Source organism: Pteronotus mesoamericanus, unplaced genomic scaffold (genome assembly GCF_021234165.1).
Source record: "Pteronotus mesoamericanus isolate MK-2021 breed Mesoamerican mustached bat unplaced genomic scaffold, CSHL_Meso_final contig_33, whole genome shotgun sequence".
NCBI lineage: Eukaryota > Metazoa > Chordata > Mammalia > Chiroptera > Mormoopidae > Pteronotus > Pteronotus mesoamericanus.
Window position 1 is genome coordinate 12,656,147 of NW_026555135.1, and position 20,981 is coordinate 12,677,127.

Sequence of the window (20,981 nt, forward strand, 5' to 3'; positions counted from 1 at the left end):
AACTTAATTCTTTAGGACAAGTCTCTTCTTTGTCCTGGACACGCAGTGTTGGCTGCACAGAGAAAGCACACGATAAATGCATGCTGAGTGGAAACTTGGAAGATTTCATGAATTTTGTGAATTAGAGCAAACAACTGTTAGGTTCCCCTTCAATTCCTAATGCTTTTCTCATTATCTGACTGTGGGGAAATAATTTTCTCTCTGCCTCCATTTCCTTATCTCTAAAGAGAGAGAAGTGGATCAAATGGGCAGCATTTCTTGCTCACGTATTTGAAGACGATGGCATCACATTCCTGGGGAGGACCGGGTATAGAATGAGGTGGGATATAGACTGACCTACAGAAGGTATTCAGTGCATGTGAAAACACTGACCAGCGACCGTCTCTGTTGAGAAGGACTCAGAATGTGAACCCTCCCTTGAAACATTGTAGTTAAGGCTTAGAGCTAACAGTTGTTTTCTGCTTCTTCTAAAATTCAACTAAAATCTTGAAACTTCCTTTGTAGTCTGGATGCCATAAGCTTAGGGGTTTTCCTTTGTTTATATCATTTTAAATGCACTGGAAGCAGCTTTGAGCCAAAAAGCTTCTCACTACCTCCCTCGCCCCCTCCTGGGAGTAAAGTTGTATAGGGAGGGGGTGGGGTGAGGGGAGTGGGGAATGTTGTAGTTGGTAGAGAGACCTGCAGGCGTGCCTAGCTCCGGTGACTGGAAGGTCAAGGGGATCGCTGGCCTTGAATGGTTAAGAAAAAGGAACCAGGAAGTGCCAGCCAACAGACCCAGATGCTAGAGAATTTTTCCACCACAAAAAAAGAAATAATAATTATGCAAAGTGATAGAGGTGCTAGCTAACACTATGAGGTAGAACTCATACTGCAATATATTAATGTATCAAATCAACGCATGTATACCTTAAATTTACACAGTGTTAGATGTCAGTAACATCTTAATAAAAATAAAAAATAAAAAAGAGGATGCTTTCCTCGCTGCCAGTAGCTAGAGTTTTGAAAATGGGGTTTGATGGCTGTTCGCTTCAGAGCACCCCCTTATGGTGAGGCAGAGCACAGCAGAGCACTAACCCTGCCCTAGAACAAACTGGAGAGAGAAGACACGAGTTTGCTAAGTAGGATAGTTTCCATAAGACCTTCCCATTTATCTTCTTTGCCTATTGTACTAGGAAGGTGTCTATAGTATGTTGAACTCTCTTTCCTTTCCTGTGAAAAGAATTGAAGAGAGTATATCCAAGTTAGAGGGTGGGTTCTGGTATTATACTACCTGGGCTTAGGACTTGGCACCACCATTTGCTCTACATGTGACTTTGGACAAGTTCTCTAACCTCTCTGTGCCTCAGTTTCCTCATCCATAAAGTGTGGATTTATTCAGTAAGTGTTTATTGAGAAGCCACACTGCACTAGGCATTGCTCTGGGTGCTTGAGATGAAACAGCAGTGAATAGTAGAGACAAAGATCCCTCCCTAGAACCTTTGGGACAACTATTGTGCCTGCTTAATAGGACTGTTGCACTAAATCAGTCAGTATCACGAGTTGCTTTGTTGTCCATAGGAGCTAAGGCTATCCTTGCACTCAATTCATCAGAGGCGAAAGGTGGAATGCTTGCTTATTTATTTCATTACTATTATTTTTTAATGCAAGGAACTGTCTTTAGGGAAGAACTGCTGCTTAACTGATAAAAATCCATTATTTTTTATAATCACAAAAGAAATGCTGGCTCACAGTTTAACATTATAGAAATGAATGGCTTAGCAAGCAAAACTCCCTGAAAATCTCATGCCTCAACCTTAATCACTGTTAACGGTTTGGTATATATGCATCCAGATACTACTTTCATAACTTATTTTGATGGAATCATTTGCTTTTAGGACTTTGTTTCCCCAGTTTTCCAACTTTATTAAAAAACAATCTGGCCCTGTCTGATGTGGCTTAGTTGGTTGGAGTGTGATCCCATAATGGAAGAGTTTCGAGTTCAATTCCTATCAGGGAACATACCTAGGTTGTAGGATCAGTCCCTGGTCCGGGTGCTTACAATCCCCGGTCCAGGCACGTGTGGGAGGCAACCAACTGATGTTTCTCTCTCACATTGATGTTTCTTTCTCTCTCTCTAAAAGCAATGGAAAAATGTCCTCAGTTGAGGATTTAAAAAAAAAAAAAAAAAAGCCCTGTCTGGTGTGGCTCAGTTGGTTGGAATGTCGTCCCGTAGACTGAAAAGTTGCAGGTTCAATTCCTGGTCAGGGCATGTATCCAGATTTTCAGTTTGATTCCCAATTGGGGCACATATGAAAGGGCAACCAATTGACGTTTTTCTCTCACATCGATGTTTCCCTCTCTCTCTGTCTCTCCCCCTTCCTCTCTCTCTAAAAGTAATGGAAAAATGTGTTTGGTGAGGATTATTAAAAAAAAAACAACAACAACAGTCTGGTTAAGCCTAATCAAATGAATGCAGAATAAGATGAGACTGCATATGCATGTCCTTCAATGAACAGGACATAGACCACATGGAGAAAGAGAGGCAAGGGAAAAAGAGAGTGAAGGTACCATGCCCCTGACTGTCTGGCGTGGGATGATAAAGCTGGGATTTGGGGATTCGAGTCTTACTTATGTTCTCTTTCCCTCAAGAAAGGCTCTGTTTCATCAACAGCCATTCAGAAGAATCTTTCTGAATAAAACATCTTGGTGTCCCAGTTCCTTGCTGGATAATCAGGAGTAGGAATGGAGGGCAGTAATTTCTGAGGATCTGGGTTTTCTCATAGTGTCTTGCCCTACCGCTAGTGCATGCTGCTGGATTTCCACGACTGCTTTTCATTTCAGAAGTCTTCTCTGGATCTTTTAAAAATCTGCCTGACATTTTTTTTTTTTCCACAGTGTTGGGTACTTTCCTTATTATTTAATTCTTTTATATCTTTAGGTAGAACTGCTTTACAATCTTTCTCAGAATATTCCTTTTTCTTGGGGTTCTAATTGTTCTCTTAGTTGTGTATCTGATTTTCTCTCCTGTGAATTGTTTCCATGTGGGTTATTGTGAATTATGAATTTATTTTCATTGGAGCACTGTTTTTCCCCTCAAGGAATTTCCTGCAGCTTGAGCGTGGGAGTGTCCCTACAGGGAAGTTTTACTTTCCCTTCTTCCGGGTTCTCCAGCCATATCACTGAAAGGGAGCAATACTCATTTCTTAACTTGGGAACTTTTCACCATGTGTATATTGTAAATGTGGACTCTAGCTTTACATGGGGTGAAGGTTTGGTATTTTGGTTTCTTCCAAGAAATATTTTCCCCTCACAAGTTCCTTGTCATTTCCCTACCTATGTTGGGGAGCAGAGCCTATTTCTTCCTCATGGCGGGTGGCAGCCACTGAAGCTCCCAATTTTCTGCAGCTCTCAATTCCTGCCTTGTAGAAGCCTCAGCACTAGACCCTGCCTGGCTACGGACCCGTTTATAAGCCTGGTGATGAGAAGGTGACAGCCACAAAAGTGAAAGGACCTTCAAGGCTGGGGCAGGAAGGCTCTGCGGCTCTGATAAAAATGACTAGTTGAAGGAGCTGCAAGAAGGCTGTGTGGCTGGGGCTGAGGCAGCGAGGGAGAGGGTGAGAAGGTGAAGTCATCCAAGGCTTTCTTCCAGCTCCAAGGGCGAAGCGTGAGGGTCTGTATGTGCAGCCTCTTAATTAAGTCGGTATCAGCTGGTTGATCATGGAATGACTTGATACTTTTCTAGCCTTGGGCAAGTTTCTGTTTTTCATTACTGTGTTGCATAAAAAGATGTTTGGTTATGCAAAGGGACAATACTCTTAGAGTGGTGGGTTTGTAAGGTCTAACCAACACTCAGCCGAAACAATGAAAATCTGAGATTTTACTTCGACATGTACACACAAATATGTCCACCTGGTGGATGGATGTGAGCAAAGTTAAACTGATTATGTTTAGGGAGTGAAGACCAAGTGTTTTTTTAAACTGAATTTATTGGGGTGACATTGGTTAACAAAATTACATAGATTTAATGTGTACGATTCTATTTATCATCCGTATATTGTATTGTGTGTTCACCACCCCAAGACCAAGTGTTTATTAACTGCACATCCTGTGGATCTGGAAATGGACATAAACCACACCCAGTGTTTCCAGGGCTGTTTAGTTTTTATCCTGCCTCCCCATCCTTGAGGTTAGCATTGGGGGAGAAGGGGAAAGTGGTACTGGAATGATGGGCATGGATGAGTGGGGGACTATGGAAGGAAGTGAGGGATGCATTAGTGGGTAATTTAGCTCAAGCATGAATTCAATGGGACACGACCAAAGCACTGCATGAAGGAGAAGGGAAATTGCCTAAACTGATAATAATAGCAAACATTATTTAAGTATTTACTATTATCCAGGTATAATGTTAAACATTTTACATGGATTGTCTTAGTTATCCAACATAAGCAACTCCACAAGTTAAGTTTTAAAAGTGCATTTTAGGAATGAGGAATGGCAGGCATAGGTAAATTAAGTATTGGTAGCTTGTTAATAAGTGGCAGGTGAGAGGTTCAAGCTCAGACAGTCTAGCCCAAGAGTTTGTCCTTTTAACAACTGTTGTTAGGGGGTGGAGTCTTAATAGGGTCCCCTTTCTTAGGTGAGGTACTCACACTTTATAAGTTTCATTTTCCTCACCCTTTAAAGTGAAGTTAATAATAATATCTGCCCTCAGAGCACTGCTGTGAGAATTAAATGAATTAATAGCATATTAAATGTGTAGATCAGAGTCTATACATAGTAACAAATTAAGTAAAATACGGTTGTTATTATTATCATTATTAATCCATTGAGGGAAATCAGGAGGAAAAAAAACCCTTCTATTCTTTCACCCTCTCTGCTATAATCTGAAACTTTCAGGTCTGGGCATGATTTTGTTCCTATTCTTGATATCAGGTGATAAAATCAGGCTGCTGGGGGAAAATGAAAAGGAAAGAGCCATCTGACATCACTGAATCCATCTCCCCAGTCAGTGAACTTCCTGTGGCACATTTTGGCCTCAGTCTTGAGGCTGGTCCTTGACTAATGAACTGTACACTCTCTCAGTTGTTCAGTCGGCTTGGCCACGAAGAAAATGAATAGGTCCTCAAGAGCTGAGTGCTGTTGTGCATTTTGCCACAGGCCTCCAGTCCCTTTTGTGACCCAGATTCCTTGCTGGCACGAGAGTCTTGTAATCATGATACATCCAGCTCCTAGTCTGATGGAGTGTGTAGGAGCTGGACTGTCAACAATTAACTACATGAAGCTGAGACTGGAAAACTGTCCCGCTTCTTCAGAGGTCAAGGAAGCTAGAATGAACTCCGAAGTTCCTTTTGAGCTTCCTCAGATGTGGTCATATTCATAATCTTCAGACCATTCTAAATGATAGCTAGCTTGGTGAAGCCTCTTAATTCCTAAACCAACCAGTCAACCAACCACTGTACTCCCACCCTCACTTAACCATGGGCCCGCCATGAATAATAAGTCATGCTCCCTGCACCTCTCCCCGCCAAACTACCAGTCAGGTAGAGATGTTACAGCATCATAGGACCTGAGGAAGAAATGATTCTCAAAGTCCATACTTTGATCATGTGCTACTTGTTGGACCTCCCTACAGCAGTCCAGGCACATCTTTGCCTAATCTCTGCTCTGTGAAAAATGGAACACCAAAAAACTTTAAAGAAATGCTCTAGACAATTATAGAAGAGATGTCACAATGAAGAGCATTATTCATTAACAAATGAATTATGCAGCCAGATAGTTATTCTATGAATCCAAACTAGGAAAGGATTTCAAACCAGGTTGGTCAGGGCAGATTTCCCTGGGGAAGGCAGAATCTGAGTTGGGGCATTGCTGTGGCTTCTGTTCTAATCTTCTCTCACACCTTGTCAATTTCAATACTTCTGTGGCTCAAGAATCTACCATGACTCCCTATTGCTCTCTCCAAGTCTCAGATAAGGTATTCAGTAGATTGGTAGTTTTCAAACATTTTAGCAGAATTCTTTAATTAAGGAAATCTTGAGCAGAACCCTGACACAGAAAGCAATGAAAAACAATCAAGTGTTTCTTCAAATCGTTTAAATCTAACATGGTAGGTGGGAAATCTTTCATTTCCAGCACCCCTGCTTGTACCTCTGCAAATGTCTGGGGCTCAGAGAAGCTTGGTTTAAAATCACCGGTTTAGATGGCTGAAGCCCCTTCTATTTTGGAGTTCTGATGATTAAGACCCTCTGCCTGGAGTTTAAAGCCTATCATAGCCTGCTTCATTCCTACTTAACCTTATTTTAAACCAATACACGTTTTTCTCTAGGCAGGCCAGTCTTCTTGAGTCTTCTTCATACTCCTTGCCTTTCCTGTGTTCTTGCTTTTCTCATGATGTATCATCTATATGGAATGTGTTCTTTTTCCTGTTGCTTATTCAGATTTGAGCCTGAATTTGTATAGTTTCCATCTCTTCCAAGTCATCTCTGATTGCTCCTTTCTCTAAATTCTCATTGAACTGACGGTCAACACCAAACAGTTGAGACCTTAATTCTTCTCTAATTATCTCCAGTTCGATTTTTTTTTTTTTTGTCTTTTTGGAAGGTCTATAACATTCTTGAGGACACAGGGCATGTCTTTCATTTCTTTTGAATCTCATTACAGTGCTTAATAGGGTATTGAGCATGTAGTTATTGTTTAAAAGCCCAGGAAATGCATGGTTAGATCCTTTTTGTTTTTTTTGTGCTGCTCCTAACTTTCTCAGAGCTTCTGTGATGAGTCTTCTCACCTCAGTGGTGAAAATAAAGCTGAGTTCCCAGAGTGCTGGACACAGTACCCAAAGCTCCTACCTCTTTGTCAGAAAAATACATCCTCTCATGGGACAAGTTTGAAAAGTTAAATTCCAAAATTGACATATTTGTTGGGAAGATGATGTGAGTTTCTGAACTTCCACAGGAACTTTTTATAAGAAATCCCTTGAACAAGACAGTCACAACTGTCTTTACCTGACTAAGGCATCTGCCATCTCCCTGTTCCAAGCTTAGCTGCTGTCGTGGAGTTAAAGCTGGAGGCCAGGGAATCAGGCCTAAGCATGTGCTGGTTGGTGGGGAAAGGTAGGCCTGATTCTCCCCATGATGTGTCCTCTGGGTTAGAGTGCCAGGAGGGGTGACTGCTTTCCCCACACGTGGAAGTACAATTATGTCAGGGTTGAAAACAGCTCAAGTTTGTCATGACAAAGGGGGTCCCAGCAGAAGCAGCAGGCATAGCCCTCACTTCTTAGGAGGTTTTCAGGTGGGAGGAAACTGTCAGAGCAGCAGGTGCATTGCCAGGATCGACTGCCATGGGAGGGTGAGCCCAGAGGATACACTGGGTCTTTCCTCATTTCGGATCCAGTGGGAAGACATGTGGGAAGTCTCTGTGTCCTTCATCCCTCACCTCAAGCTGCATTCTGACTCTGAAAGTTGGGGAAACTGGGAGGATTTATAACGTGTCTGTTCTGGGATGTGATGCTCCAACGTTATAAGTGTCAGTTCGATACCTGGCCAGGGCGTAAGTTGTGGGTTTGGTCCTCGACTGGGCAACCAATTAATGTTTCTCTTTTTCCCTTTCCCTCTCTCTAAAAATCAGTGGAAACTTGTCCTTGGGTGAGAATTAAAAAAAAAAAATTAGCAGTAATATGTCTTTATTATGGATAAATAAGTTTATGAAATAGCTCTTTGTAATCTTTAAAACAATGCACTGAAAATAAGTCTTAATTTCAGTTTTATTGTATTGCACTAAAGGAACAGCAGAATAATTATACAATGTTCCCTCTCATTCAGTGTGGTAAATCTAAAGTAAAATTCTTAAGAAGACCTTTACCACCAGATTAGAACAGTAAATATAATAATCCAATTTCTTAAAAAGTAATGTCTTACAAATTAAAACACATTTAAAACAACTTTAAATGCCTTCTTCATAAGTAATTCAACATATATTTTCATATCATTTTCACTTATGCTTAAAAATTAAAGCAAGTATATACCTCTGGTGGAAATATGGGAATTCTCTCATTCATGCAATATACAGGGATAATATTCAAGTCTAAGAGAAAAAAATCTCACTCTTCTTATTTTTTAAATATATCCATATATAATCATCTATATGGTAGATGAGGAAACCCATGTAGTTTCCCACAGATCAGATATATATTCTTAGTTTATCAGATGCACTTGATATCTACAGCTAATTTATAATTAGATGGCATCTCAATAAAACCAAAATGAGGTTCCAGCCAAGATGGAGGCATGGGTAGATATGCTTCACTTCCTCGCACAACCAAAAAAGGGATAACAACCAATTAAAAAACAAAAAACTACCAGAACTACCAGGAAATCAAACTATGGAAGTCTGACAACCTAGGAGTTAAAGAAGAAACATTCATCCAGACTGGCAGGAGGGGCAGAGATGGGAAGCCAGGGCAGAGAGGACATGTGACAAAGTGGTGGCTGGCAGACTAAGCCACATTCAAGTTCAAATAAGCCAGGAGGAAAAACTGGGGAGTGAGACAGACTGCCCAATCCAGGGTTCCAGTGTGGGGAAACACAGCCTCAAAAACTCTGGCTGCAAAAATCTGTGGGGGTTGCAGCATGGGAGAAACTCCCAGCCTCACAGCATAGTTTGTTGGAGAGACCCACAGGGTCCTGGAATGTACACAAGCCCACCCACCTGGGAATCAACACCTGAAAGGACACAATCCACTTGTGGGAAGAGAGGGAAAGTGGGGTGAGAGCTGAGCAAGTGGCATTGTTATTTCTCTGACCCCTCCCCAACATACAGCTCCACAATACAGCAAAGTGGGTTGTCCCACTCTGGCAAATACCTAAGGCTCTGCTCCTTACAATGTAACAGATGCTCCCAAACAAATATGACCCAAATGAAAGAAAAGATCAAAACTCCAGAAGAACTAAGCCATGGGGAGATAGCCAACCTATCCGATGCAGAGTTCAAAACACTGGTAATCAGGATGCTTACAGAAATGATTGAGTATGGTTGCAAAATAAAAGAAGAAATAAAGGCTACATACAAAGTGAAATAAAGGAAAATAAACAGGGAACCAACAGGAAAGGGAAGGAAACTGGGACGCAAATCAATGATTTGGAACAAAGGGAAGAAATAAACATCCAACCGGAACAGAATGAAGACACAAGAATTCAAAAAAATGAGGAGAGGCTGAGGAAACTCTGGGACAACTTTAAACATTCCAACATCTGAATTATAGGGGTGCCAGAAGGAGAAGAGGAAGAGGAAGAAATTGAAAACTTATTTGAACAAATAACGAAGGAAAACCCCAATCTGGCAAAGAAACTACACATGCAAGTCCAGGAGACTCAGAGAGTCCAAAAAGAAGTTGGATCCAAGAAGAAACACAGGAAGAAACATCATAATTAAATTACCCAAGATAAAATATAAGGAGAGAATCTTAAAAGCAGCAAGAGAAAAGGAGGCAGTTACCTACAAAGAAGTTCCCATAAGACTATCAGCTGATTTCTTAAAAGAAACCTTACAGGCAAGAAGTGGCTGGAAAGAAGTAGGTTTGAAGTCACGAAAGGCAAGGACCTACATTCAAGATTACTCTATCCAGCAAAGCTGTCAATTAGAATGAAAGGGCAGATAAAGTGCTTCCCAGATAAAGTAAAGTTAAAGGAGTTCATTATCACCAAGCTCTTATTACATGAAATTTTAAAGGGACTTATCTAAGAAAAAGAAAATAAAAAAACTATGAATAGTAAAATGACAACAAACTAACACCTATCAACAACTGAATCTAAAAAGCAAAAGCAAAAACTAAGCAAACAACTAGAACAGGAACAGAATCACAGAAATGGAGATCACATGAAGGGTTATCAGTGGGGAGGGGAAGAGGGAAAATGGAGGAAAAGGTGCAGGGAATAAGAAGCATAACTGGCAGGCACAAAATAGATGGGGGGAGGTTAAGAATAGTATAGGAAATGGAGAAGCCAAAGGACTTATATGTATGACCCATGGACATGAACTAAGGTGGGAGGGGATGCAGGTGGGAGGGGTGGTGCTGGGTGGAGGGGGATAAAAGGGAGAAAAAAAATAGGACAACTGTAATAGCATAATCAATAAAATAGACTTAAAAAAACCAAAATGAACCTTACAAGCTCCTATAAACAAAAGTTTACAGTGGATGAAGGAGAGTCAATAATTAATGCAATTATTCAAAAGATTATTGCTGTTCCACAAGGAATGCAAGTTGAAACCTGTCAACACCAGAGGTAATAGTTTTATATTAATTTATATATAATTACATTTAAAATTTTTATCCCAGTATAATGGGAAAAAAGTCTTTTCACAAGCAAAACAAATTGTAGAAACATTTAAAAAATAAGGAGTCATGTTTTAAAGTAACCAATCAGATTCCATATGCTACTCTTGGAAACAAGATATTGATGGATAGAATCCCTTCATTTGGTTACTTTTTGCATGATCAATTCTGTGTGTGTGTGTTTTAAGATTTTATTTCTATTTATTTTTAGAGAGAGGGCAAGGGAGGGAGAAAGAATGGGAGAGGAACATCGGTGTGTGAGAAATACATCAATCAGTTGCCTCTCATCAACTGGTTGCCTCTCAAATGCCTCCACCAGGGGAACTGGCCCATAACCCAGGCATGTACCCTGATTGGGAATCGAACCAGCAACCTTTTTATTTGCATGCCAATTCTCAATCCTCTGAGACACACAAGCCAGTGCTGTTCCTTTAAAAAAAAAATCCTCAGCAGATGACATTTTTTTTCATTGCTTTAGAGAGAGAGGGAAGGGTGAGAGGAAAAGGGAAGGGAGAGAGAGAGAGAGAGAAACATCAACTAGTTGCCTCCTGTATGTGACTGGACTGGGGATCCTATGCATCCAGACTGGGGATGGGGCCCACAACCTAGGTGGGTGCTCTGACTGAGAATTGAACCCATAACCTTCCTGTCTACAGGAAGATGCTCCAGCCAGCTGAGCCATACCAGCCAGGGCTGTGCATTGTTCTAAGGCCTGACCAAAATATAATGCAATATAGGTAGTAAAAAAAAGTCTAGAAGATAAAGAGCTAAATTGTACCATCTTTCTTTCTGACAATATGCTAGAATGTCTGCATTTATGGTGGCTGTAGGGCCATAGAGTTCTAGTCTACGCATCACTGGTCTATTCATATACCTCCAAATATAATATGCCAAGAGGGGCATATTGAAACTAGTGGAAGCCATTCTGCTGCACAAAGAAACATGATACAGAAGAAAGGATGGATGGAAGTACAAGAGGATTCAGGGTATTACACTGGTCTATAGGATTCTTGTAATCAATTTTCAGCTCATCAATACTATACTGTGCCAGGTGGCGAAGATGAGCAGGGAGCAGCAGCACCAGCATGCAGCCGAAGACCGAGAACACGAACACCCTGGCCAGCCGAGAAGGGGAAAACCTTTCACTTCTCCTGACCACAGCCAAGACTCCCGCTACTGCTGCCATGGCGCCCCTTATATTGATTATTTATGATACATGTCCCTGCTTTTATGAGTAACTGTGTTACTCTTCTCTTCCTTTTCTTGCCTTTTCGGAGCACAACCTCCCGTGACACTGGCTGCACCGTTCCTTGTGCCTCCCAGTGTGTGGCAGTCTTTACATTGTGGCTCTCCAATGAATCATTCCCCTTGGTATTTATATCCTCAAGTTATCTTCTCCCTTGGAATCCGGTGTGAACCTGCGATTTGCACTAGTTCGGGGAATGTGGTGGAAGTTATACGGTGCCAGTTCCAGACCTCAGCCTTAAGAAGGCTGGGAGCTTTCATTTTTTTGTGCTCTTGGGAGCCCGGGACTGCCAAGATTCAAGTTCAGCTAGTTGTTGAGAGAAGAGTGCATATGGAGAGATCATGTGAAGAGGGAAAGACCCTGAAACTCTACAGAGAGAGAGAGAAGCCTAGCCTTCTTTTCAGTACTAACTGAGCCCAGCTGCCAGCTAATCTGCCAACTGAAAGCAGCTCTACAAGTGACTACTGGCAAAACCAGCAGAACCGCCCAGCTAAGTCAGTTCGGCTTGCAGGAATCGAGAGCAAAAAAGTTAAGTCACTAACTGGCGTGCTATACAGCAACAGATAACAGAGACAGGGGGTGCGCTTTGACATTACAGACCTGGGGGCAGTGAACACTCTTGGAAACTCACCTCCTGGTTTCTAGCTTTGAGCTTTGGGGCTCTGCTTTGTACGAAGTCCCGACAAGTACCAAGAGCTGTGCTCCCTGTCAGTCTGATCAAGGCACAGGAGAGACCATTTAGCCAGAGGGAGAAAGATGAAGAGACTCAAAAAGAAGGCATTTTCCTGCGGCTAAAATGCAGATGACTAAAAAAAAAGTCAGTTAAAAAAAAAACCAAACAAAAAACTATCATGTCCCTTCTTTATTACTTTTATTTCAGCAGCTTAACAATCTCTATCTTTAGGGTTTGGGAAACTAGAGAGAAAGGGGGTGGTTTCCTTTCCTGGTCTGCCTAAAGGCTGAAGCTGCTGCTGACATAAACTTCTGTCCAATCCAGGCCAAGTATCAGACAGAGCCTGGGCTCCGGGTGCAAACTTAAAACAGACCATTCCCATCCATTCTACAATAAGTAACAGAAATGAACGATGTCAGTGGGAACCATGGAGGAAAGCTTGCCCCTCAGGTGCAATGCTCTGGGTCCCACCATATGGCAGGGAAAGAGCAGAAAGAACGAATGACTAGTCTTTGCCACAGAAACATCAAGCATTGTCTAGCTGTGGGCAGGACACTCACAGTTATCTATCGCTGTGGTTCACAGCTTTACATGGAGATGCCTTCTGTCCTGATGGGTCTCCTCAGTGGCCAAACCCAGGATAGTAATTGAGTCATGCTGACTCTTTTGCAGGCCACAGAAGTCTTACAACACATCCTGATGAGTGGGTAGGGGCAAGAAGATGGAGATTTTTATTAGTAGGATGTTTGGAAAGAGACAAGGATGTTGAAGGCAGGAGTCAATGTTTCCCTAGATTCTTTCTTAAAATACATTGTGTTTGGTTTTGGGGCTGCTGACTCACCCCTAGGCAGGGTATTCCATCCTGGGGCTACTATATTCCCCAGTGTGCCTGGGGAGACCAGCTCCTTCCCACTTACAGTATCCACAAACATCTGCATTAGCTTATTAGAATCTCAAAACAACCAGCTGTCAACCCATCATCTTTTCCTCTTAAGGATACATTCCTCTTGGCTGACGCACAGCTCTTCCCAAGGGGTTCCCCCTGGACTGTTTGTGTGCCTGTGAGACTACAAATTGAGTTTAATGATAATTTGAAGAGCTTCTTACATCTTCATTTATGTAACCTTCTCACATGAATAGCAAGATTTCCCTGTGGGGAATCATGGAATGACTACTGACTCAATAGATAAGCATGGAGCCCTGGAAACAGGAAGCAAAAAACAGGCTCTCAAAGTCCATTTCATTCCCTTCTCTTGTCATCCACAGGTCACTCGGCATTGTAGAAAGCAGTCTGGCCTCAGAGGCAGCCCACCCAGGTTCAACTTGCTGTCCTGCCAGATACTGTGTGACCTGAGACAGGATCCTTGGCCTCTCAGAGCCTCAGTTTCCTATTCTCTAAAATGGGAATAATAATATTTACCCTGCCAGTCAGGGATCTTAAAAGGCCCTATAGAATGCCGTGGTGGAAAGGCATCTTAAAGAGTATCTAAAGCTCAAGTTTCCTTTTATAAGAGCACCAGCAATAAGCCATGCAACCTGTTCTTGAACTCTTGCTGTGACAGTGAACTCATTCTTACAGAAAGTCCAGTGCACTGTGGAATAGCTCAGGTTTATTTTGAGCTGAAAAACTGCCTTTTTTTTGGTGGCATTTTGCCAACTGGTTTTTTTCCATTTGACTATACGGAAACAAGTCCTATCCTCTTCTGGAAGAATAGCTTTCAGATATCTGGAGGGAGTCCTGTGTGCCGGATGTGAATAGAACAGTCCCTAAGTCTTCTCCGACTAGGCTAAGCCTTTAACTTCCCCACCATCATGATTATTGTTTTCCAAAGGCGCTCTTGGGAATCTGTGACCCTTAAAGCATCTTGTTGAGAATTGAGTGTGGTATTCAGGATGGTCAGAAAGGGAGAGGATGAAGTAAGATGTTCACCTCCCTTGTTCTAGGTGCTGTGCCTCTATTGATGTAGCTGACCCTTGAATTAGTTGCTTTGGTCGTTACATCTCAATAGCAGCACTTCCTCCATAATCTCAGCTTTAAACACCTAATGTTCCAATTACCACCTCTTTCTGCTCAGCTCATTCTATCTAGCACACAACTCAGTAATTCTTAGGCTTCACCAGGACGCACCATCCCCTGATCATAGTATGGTCCCTTACCTCCACCATGTTCTCGTGTCCCTTCCTGCCCAGCCTAGACCTCACGACACAACATCATAATCACGCCCTTGAATACACTCCCATTTCCTTTCTCTCTCTTTTTCTCTTTTGCCTGACAAAATCCGAAGGCTGATTAAATTATATTCTCTATCTCTTTCTACACAGCATCCCGTTGAAACTGGCTAGAGGAAATCACAGAAATAGGATCACTGTCCTAAGTTGACTTCATGAAGAGTAACCTCAAGGGGGCCCATGGAGCTGTCCAGTATTCATCCTCTAGTTCCCCAGTTTGGACGTTCCAGGTCATACTGCCTCCATCCTTAAACCTCTCCCACCTCCGTCCTCATCTTTACTCTCAGCAGATGATCTTGCCTTCATCCAGTGGGGACCCCACATGCTCCCCCACATCTGCCCACCTGCCCACATCTGTGCCCAGTGCTCTGCCTCCCCTATCCTTGCAGATGGGCTTCTGTGCTCCTAGCTCAGACTAGGCACTAGAAACTTGCCTTCTTGCTTCCTAAAGAACTTTTGTCCCCACACCCCACACTCCATTATTAATTTCTTTCTATTTTTTTTTTAAATCTTCACCAGAGAGTATATTTATTGCATTTAGAGAGAAGGAAGGGAGAGAGAGAAAAAGAAACAGCGATGTGAAAGAAACATCAATCAGTTGCCTTCCGTACACGCACCAACTGGGGATCGAATCTGTGACCTTTTTGGTTGCATAGAATGGCACTCCAACCAACTGAGCCACCCAGCCAGGGCCTAATTTCCATTTTTTCTACAGGATCATTCCCATCCTATATAACTTCAATATCATCTTCTCTCATCTTAAAACACAAAACCAAAAACCACAAAAACAACAAAATGCTTTCTTCTTATCCTTAGATAAAGAGATAAGGTCCTAGACCTAGAAGTTGGGGGAAGGGTCAGTTTTCTCACCCCAAAAGTCCGTCCAAATGAGACTTCATGGGCTGCAGAGGCTGGGGCAGCTCCCTCCAGCCACTGCTTCATTTGAGGGGCTGAACTCGGAAGGGAATACTTTGCCAAAGACATCCAGGCCAGCTCTGCCATACCTGGGCACTCCTGGGTCACCAAAAAAGACTGCAAGTTTTCAAGTGAGAAAGGGACCTGCTGGGTCTGCTGGGACCTGCTGCTGAGCTGCTGAGACTCTGTCTTGACTGACTTGCTTGTCAGACTAAAGGTGGGTGGGAGGGAGGGCTGTTCCCAGAGTTCCATGCCAGCAGTAGGCCAGCTACAGCCGGGTGAGCAGGCGGCCGTGATGGCAGACAGATGGGGCAGGAAAGAGGGGGCAGAAGCACCAATAGCATGCATCCCAGTGCCGAGATGACACCTCATAAACCTCCTAGGCTCAGCCCACGATGTCTTACTACTGCTGCCTGGTCCTCATGTAGAGGTGGAAAGTGACAACTAATGTGGCAAGCGCCTTCCAAAGCCATTTTGTTAGAAGGGCACACTTCTTCACCCTCACCGCTCACAATGTCCCTATTTATGCTGAGAACTCAGAACAGCTCAGGCTAAGGGCATTTTCCTCCCGACACATCAGATACTTGACAATACCCAGATCACAGACCTTCAGCCGTCAACCCTCCACCTTCCCTTCTCTGCTCCCAAACATTATCCCAGACAACAAACCCATTTGGCTTTGAGACTTCCAAGTACAGGGGTTCAAATAGGAATTTTCAGATCGCCTGGAAAAGTACACATCTCCTGCCTCCTGCTTGTGTATCTGCCAAAACCTGTGTTGACTTCAGTCATACTATCCCTTCGAAGCCCTCTTTCGAAATGGAGAGACTGACCCACTTACTTGTCCGTCACGGCTTGCATGAACTCGTCCAGCAGGTCATCGTATTCCTTCCCACGCACACGCTGGTGTTTCAGGCCAATGTACAGGGGGTCTTTGAGCAGCTCCTGGAACAGATAGCATCCATGTCTTCAAGTGTCCTGGTTTAGCAGGAAGGACCAGGGGGTGAGAGGGGAGAAGGGAGGAGAAAGCTCCCCCAGTACCATCTCTGGAAGGATCTGAAGGTTAAGCCCCTGACTGGGAGTGGGCTCCCTGGTGGTCCCCGCTTTAGAAACAAGGATGCTCTGAATAGGCGAGCCTCTCCCAGACACAGCCTCCAACTTCTAGCTGTGTCTCTGGATTTATTTCAGGGTTTCTCAGCAGTGATGTAACAGGGGCAATCTGGCCTGATGGCTGAGCAGAGGGGAGAGACCCCCGAGAGGGGTCAGGAAGTGCTGAAGATGGCAGGATTGAAATCACAACCAAAACCACAGGACAGACTTCCATACCCCCGGGGAGGGGTGAACAACAAATGCGGCTCAGGACACAGCTTGCGTGGAGTATGCATGGGCTGCAAAAGTCACAACACACATGGATCATGGAGGTGAACATGGCAATGCCCTACCCTAGGCAGAAACTGTGCCCCTGCGCGTGACTAGAAGCCCTCCTACCCACTTCCTGATCATTGTGGCAAGGGGAGGGGCGGAGACGTTGTGCGGGCTGACACACACGATGGGTGTTAACCTAGATTGACTGGCAAGCAGATGCTGCCACAACACATAGGATTTGGGGGTGGTAGAATATGTAAATGGAGGACATGAAGTGTCCGTGCTTTTGGCATCCCCCCTGTCTGCCTGGGTGTCGGGGCGTGGGGGAGGCAGAGCATTTGTGGGACCCGGTGGGCGCCAGGTCCCACTTGCAGCTCTTGCCTTGCCCTTGCTTGCCTGGTCAGGAGCAGGTTTGCACGGGATGTGTCCCTTGCCAGTAGTGGCCCGCGGGACACAGTGGCCCATTTTGCATGGTACAGGTCCTGCGCCACTCCCATTCTCTTGCTCTGACAGCAGCACGCAGATGTGTGGGCCAGGAATGATCCCTGGCCCCGGGGGTGAAAAGCAGCCTTGGACTCCAGGGCCCCACAGATGGAGCCCCTTACACAACCGGCTGCAGTGATCTTGCAGTGAGCCCTGGCCCTGGGCGAGGGAGGAAGCTGCGGTGAGGCAACGGAGACAGCAGCCCGTAAGTGCACATGCCTGAGAGAGGGGGGCTGGAGCTGGAGAGATGGAGGCCTGTTCACATCATGGCCCTGGGCCCCAGGAGGGCAGAAGGGAACGGAGCGGGATGTCTAGACGCTGATTCTGGTCCTGGGGGTGGCTGGCTTCCTTCTGTGTTTTGCAGAAGAAAATGGCTTGGAGCTAGGGAGTTTCCACTCCCCCAAATTGGGCAATCTTTTAATAAAGACCTTTTTCCTTCCCCACCAATTTTGTGTTGTATGTGTATATGGTGGCAGGCAGCCAAATCCCACTTTGTTTGGTAACAGTGATACTATTGACATTTTGCTTGGATAATTCTTTGATGTGAAGGTTGACCTGCATATCGTACGATATTTAGCACTGGTCTCTGATCTCTAGCCATTATAAGTCAGTAGTGCTCCCAGATGTAACAATAAAAAAAATGACAGTAGACATTGCCAAATGTCATCTTTGGGGGAAAATTGTCATAGGCAGCACCTGGATTGAAGTATTGGGTCTCATCCAAAGCTACTGATCTGTACTTAAATTTAAATAAACCTTCCTTCCTTCCTCTCGCCTTCCCTCCCTTCCACAAAATCTTACCAAATACCTACCATGTGCCTGGTTACAGGATACAAAGATAGAATGATACAACCAGAAATTTCAGCTCAAGAAAAGATGCCCACCTTAATGCTAGTCCGTGTTAGGCAACCCCCACTCCACCTCTTGTAGCTCTTTGCCAGGGCATTCACACACTATCTGTGTCTGCACTGGTGCGGTGACCACGCCCACTGGCTGACTTCTCACCTCTTCTATAACCCCCACGGAATCAGTGGACTCATTCGTGCACAACACATTTACTGACTATCACTGCCATTGGGCCTCACAGGGATTTGTAGATGAGTGATACACTGTTATTGCCTTTAAGCTGCTTAGTCCATTACAGCTGGCTGATGAGTAAACTATCAAACTCAGTGTTACTACAGGGCAGAGAAATATTGCTTTGGAACAAAATGTGGCACATGGCAGCACAGAGAAGGAGTGAAGTAATCCCCCCTCAGGACAGTGGGGTTGTATCATGGAGAAAATGGTTAGGCATTAAAAGATAGACAAATTTTGATGGGTGAGCTGGGCCCTCTAGGCTAAGTCAGCGCAAAGAAAGGCTGGCGGCTGGAGGAGAGGGAGGAAGACTATCCTGTGTTTAAGACATTGAAAGTAATTCCATGTGCTAGTCTCCGGGAATCATCTAATTTTTTGCCCATCTCACAAAAATACCAGCTCCTTGAGGACAGGGTTTATGTTTTCTTCATCTCCATTCGAACTGCTACTGCAGGATTCAGAGATAAGGGTGTCATGGGCTGCGCCCTCGAAGGGCTAAGAGTCAAGTCTCACCTCCACCACTTCCTAGCTGTGTGACCTCAGGCAAATCCCGTGACCTCTCTGAGCCTTCTTATCTGTCATAGGGGGATAAACTACCAACTGCACAGAGTGATTGTGATGAGTAAATGGAGTCATATATATGTGAAAGATCTTTGGGAATTATAACACACACTAAGAAGCAAAAGCAGTAGCTTTAATTTCATAGTGCTTCCTATGCCCCAAATACTGGGAAATATTGTAAGTAACTGAATCTCCACTATGAGGTGTGGCAATGGAGACGTGCCACTCAGAACTCCCTTAAGAAAACCTGCTGAAGGAGGGTAGCAGGTGCACAGCTTTCAGGAGCCACATTCTCTCCGGGTTGCTCCCAGGCCATGCCTGAGCATGGTGGATACTAGGGTGGGCCGGTCCTGCCTGGCTGAGGCTCCTCTCAGACCGTCTTTGCTCAAGGACTCCCATGGGCTTGAGACTCCCAGGACTGGGCTGCAGACAGCTCTTCTTACTGTCTCCCTCCTTCCTTCTCTCCTTTCCCTGATGTCACACTGGCCTCTCCCTCTGAAGGCCCCAGCCACCCACCAACTAGTTCTGTTCCCTCCCTTTATTCTTCACAGGTACTTCTTTCTATGTACCTCTAACACCTGTTTCCTGGAGGACCTGAGTGGACACAGAGACAGGTCTGGTTATCTTCCCTGTTTTACAACAATGAAGCAACAGGACACAGAGAGACTAAACAGTCTGGCTGGACCCTGGGCTACTAAGTGAAAGAGCCAGGATTCAAACTCAGGCTGCCTGGTTCCAGAGTTCATGAGCCTAACCACCAAGCTGCTTGGGTGGCTCTATTGCACATCAACCAGAATTGACTTATTTTTGGTTAAAGACACTGCTCTAAGTCCATGCTGTCTTGATGGTGCTGTAGGGTGTGGCTGCGCAAAGGTGCAGGCGACAGAAAATGGGAATATCTGCCTTTTTAGCCCCTCACCTCAAGTGTTGGGTCCACATAATCTGAGGTGGGCTTTCTCCAAGGTACCACAGGTCTACATTAGAAAGATGGTGGGTCCTTACCTTCTTTTCTTAACCTCCCCACCCCCCTATATTACACATCCTTGAGACTGTTTAGGACTCTGTCCTGGCAGGTGTGCACATGCGTGTGCAGTTTTGTGTGTTTGGGACTAAAGAGAGAGAGTGGGACATATATGGTGCCTACCATTCCATATCACTTTCAAAATGACCATCTAAAAGCCACTTAAAGGTAGCAAATATTCAGCCAAGAATGAACAATAGAGTAAATGATGATATAACGACTTGAAGAATAGCTAGACAGTCATTAAAATTGGTGGTTTTTAAGACTATGCAGCCACCTTGACAAATGGGGATGAGATTCTTTGAAGTGAAAAAAGCCGGATACAAAATTGCCCAGACATTCTAATTTTAATGGTCTGAAACATACAACCTGGAAGGGCATACACAACAATGATAAAAATGGTATAACTCGTGGCATTTGCAGAAAATATTCACTGTTTAGTTCTTATAGAGGTAAAAGGGCCTGTGTTAAGTTATAATTTGTAATGCTGCCAAGTCACAGATGTGATTGGTGGGGGATCAGGCAGCAAAGAGTGAATTTCTCAGTACTGCACATGTAGTTTTCCAGAGTGAGTGAAATTCTCCAGCGGTTCTGAAGAATTTTAGGATTTTTAAAAAAATTTTCAGCATATCTGCATTTAAGATGCAAGGTTAGGCATAATGAGCTATAAGTGTGACTATACAAAGCTTTAAAAAGTCCTTATATTTACTTTTATAATAAGATGTTTTACACCTGAAATGCTTAAAAACTAAACACAAAAACATTGGAAAGAAAATTTCTATATGGAGAAGACACTAAAAAAAGCTTCTTGTATTTATATAGAACCTTCAAGTTATTCACTCCTGAATTGAGACTAATTTGATCCTTTTGTCTTATCTATTCTTTTCCCCATTCTACAGAGGAGGAAGGTGGAACTCAAGGCTTTAAACAAATTGCCCAATCTGACACAGCAAGTAGGTAGCTAAGCTGAAACTGAGCCTTGCTTTTGCCTGGGTCTCTTGACAGTGCCCTTTCCATCCCATTATGTGATGTTGTGGCGACCAGGGAACCTGGGGTGGCCCTTCACCTTCTGCCTGGTTGTCTGGAAAGGGTTCAGTAGTGGCCG

At 43.9% G+C, this 20,981-nt stretch overlaps 1 protein-coding gene across 2 annotated transcripts in view; it reads right to left on the reverse strand.

Moving 5' to 3' along the window:
- The window catches only part of ME3 (malic enzyme 3), a 189,012-nt gene that overhangs the window by 32,583 nt on the left and 135,448 nt on the right, over positions 1-20,981 (reverse strand). For both annotated transcript variants that reach the window (XM_054576389.1, XM_054576388.1), the window contains exon 6: positions 16,211-16,314. In XM_054576389.1, coding sequence (XP_054432364.1) covers positions 16,211-16,314 — 104 coding nt within the window. The remainder of the gene's footprint in view (positions 1-16,210; positions 16,315-20,981) is intronic.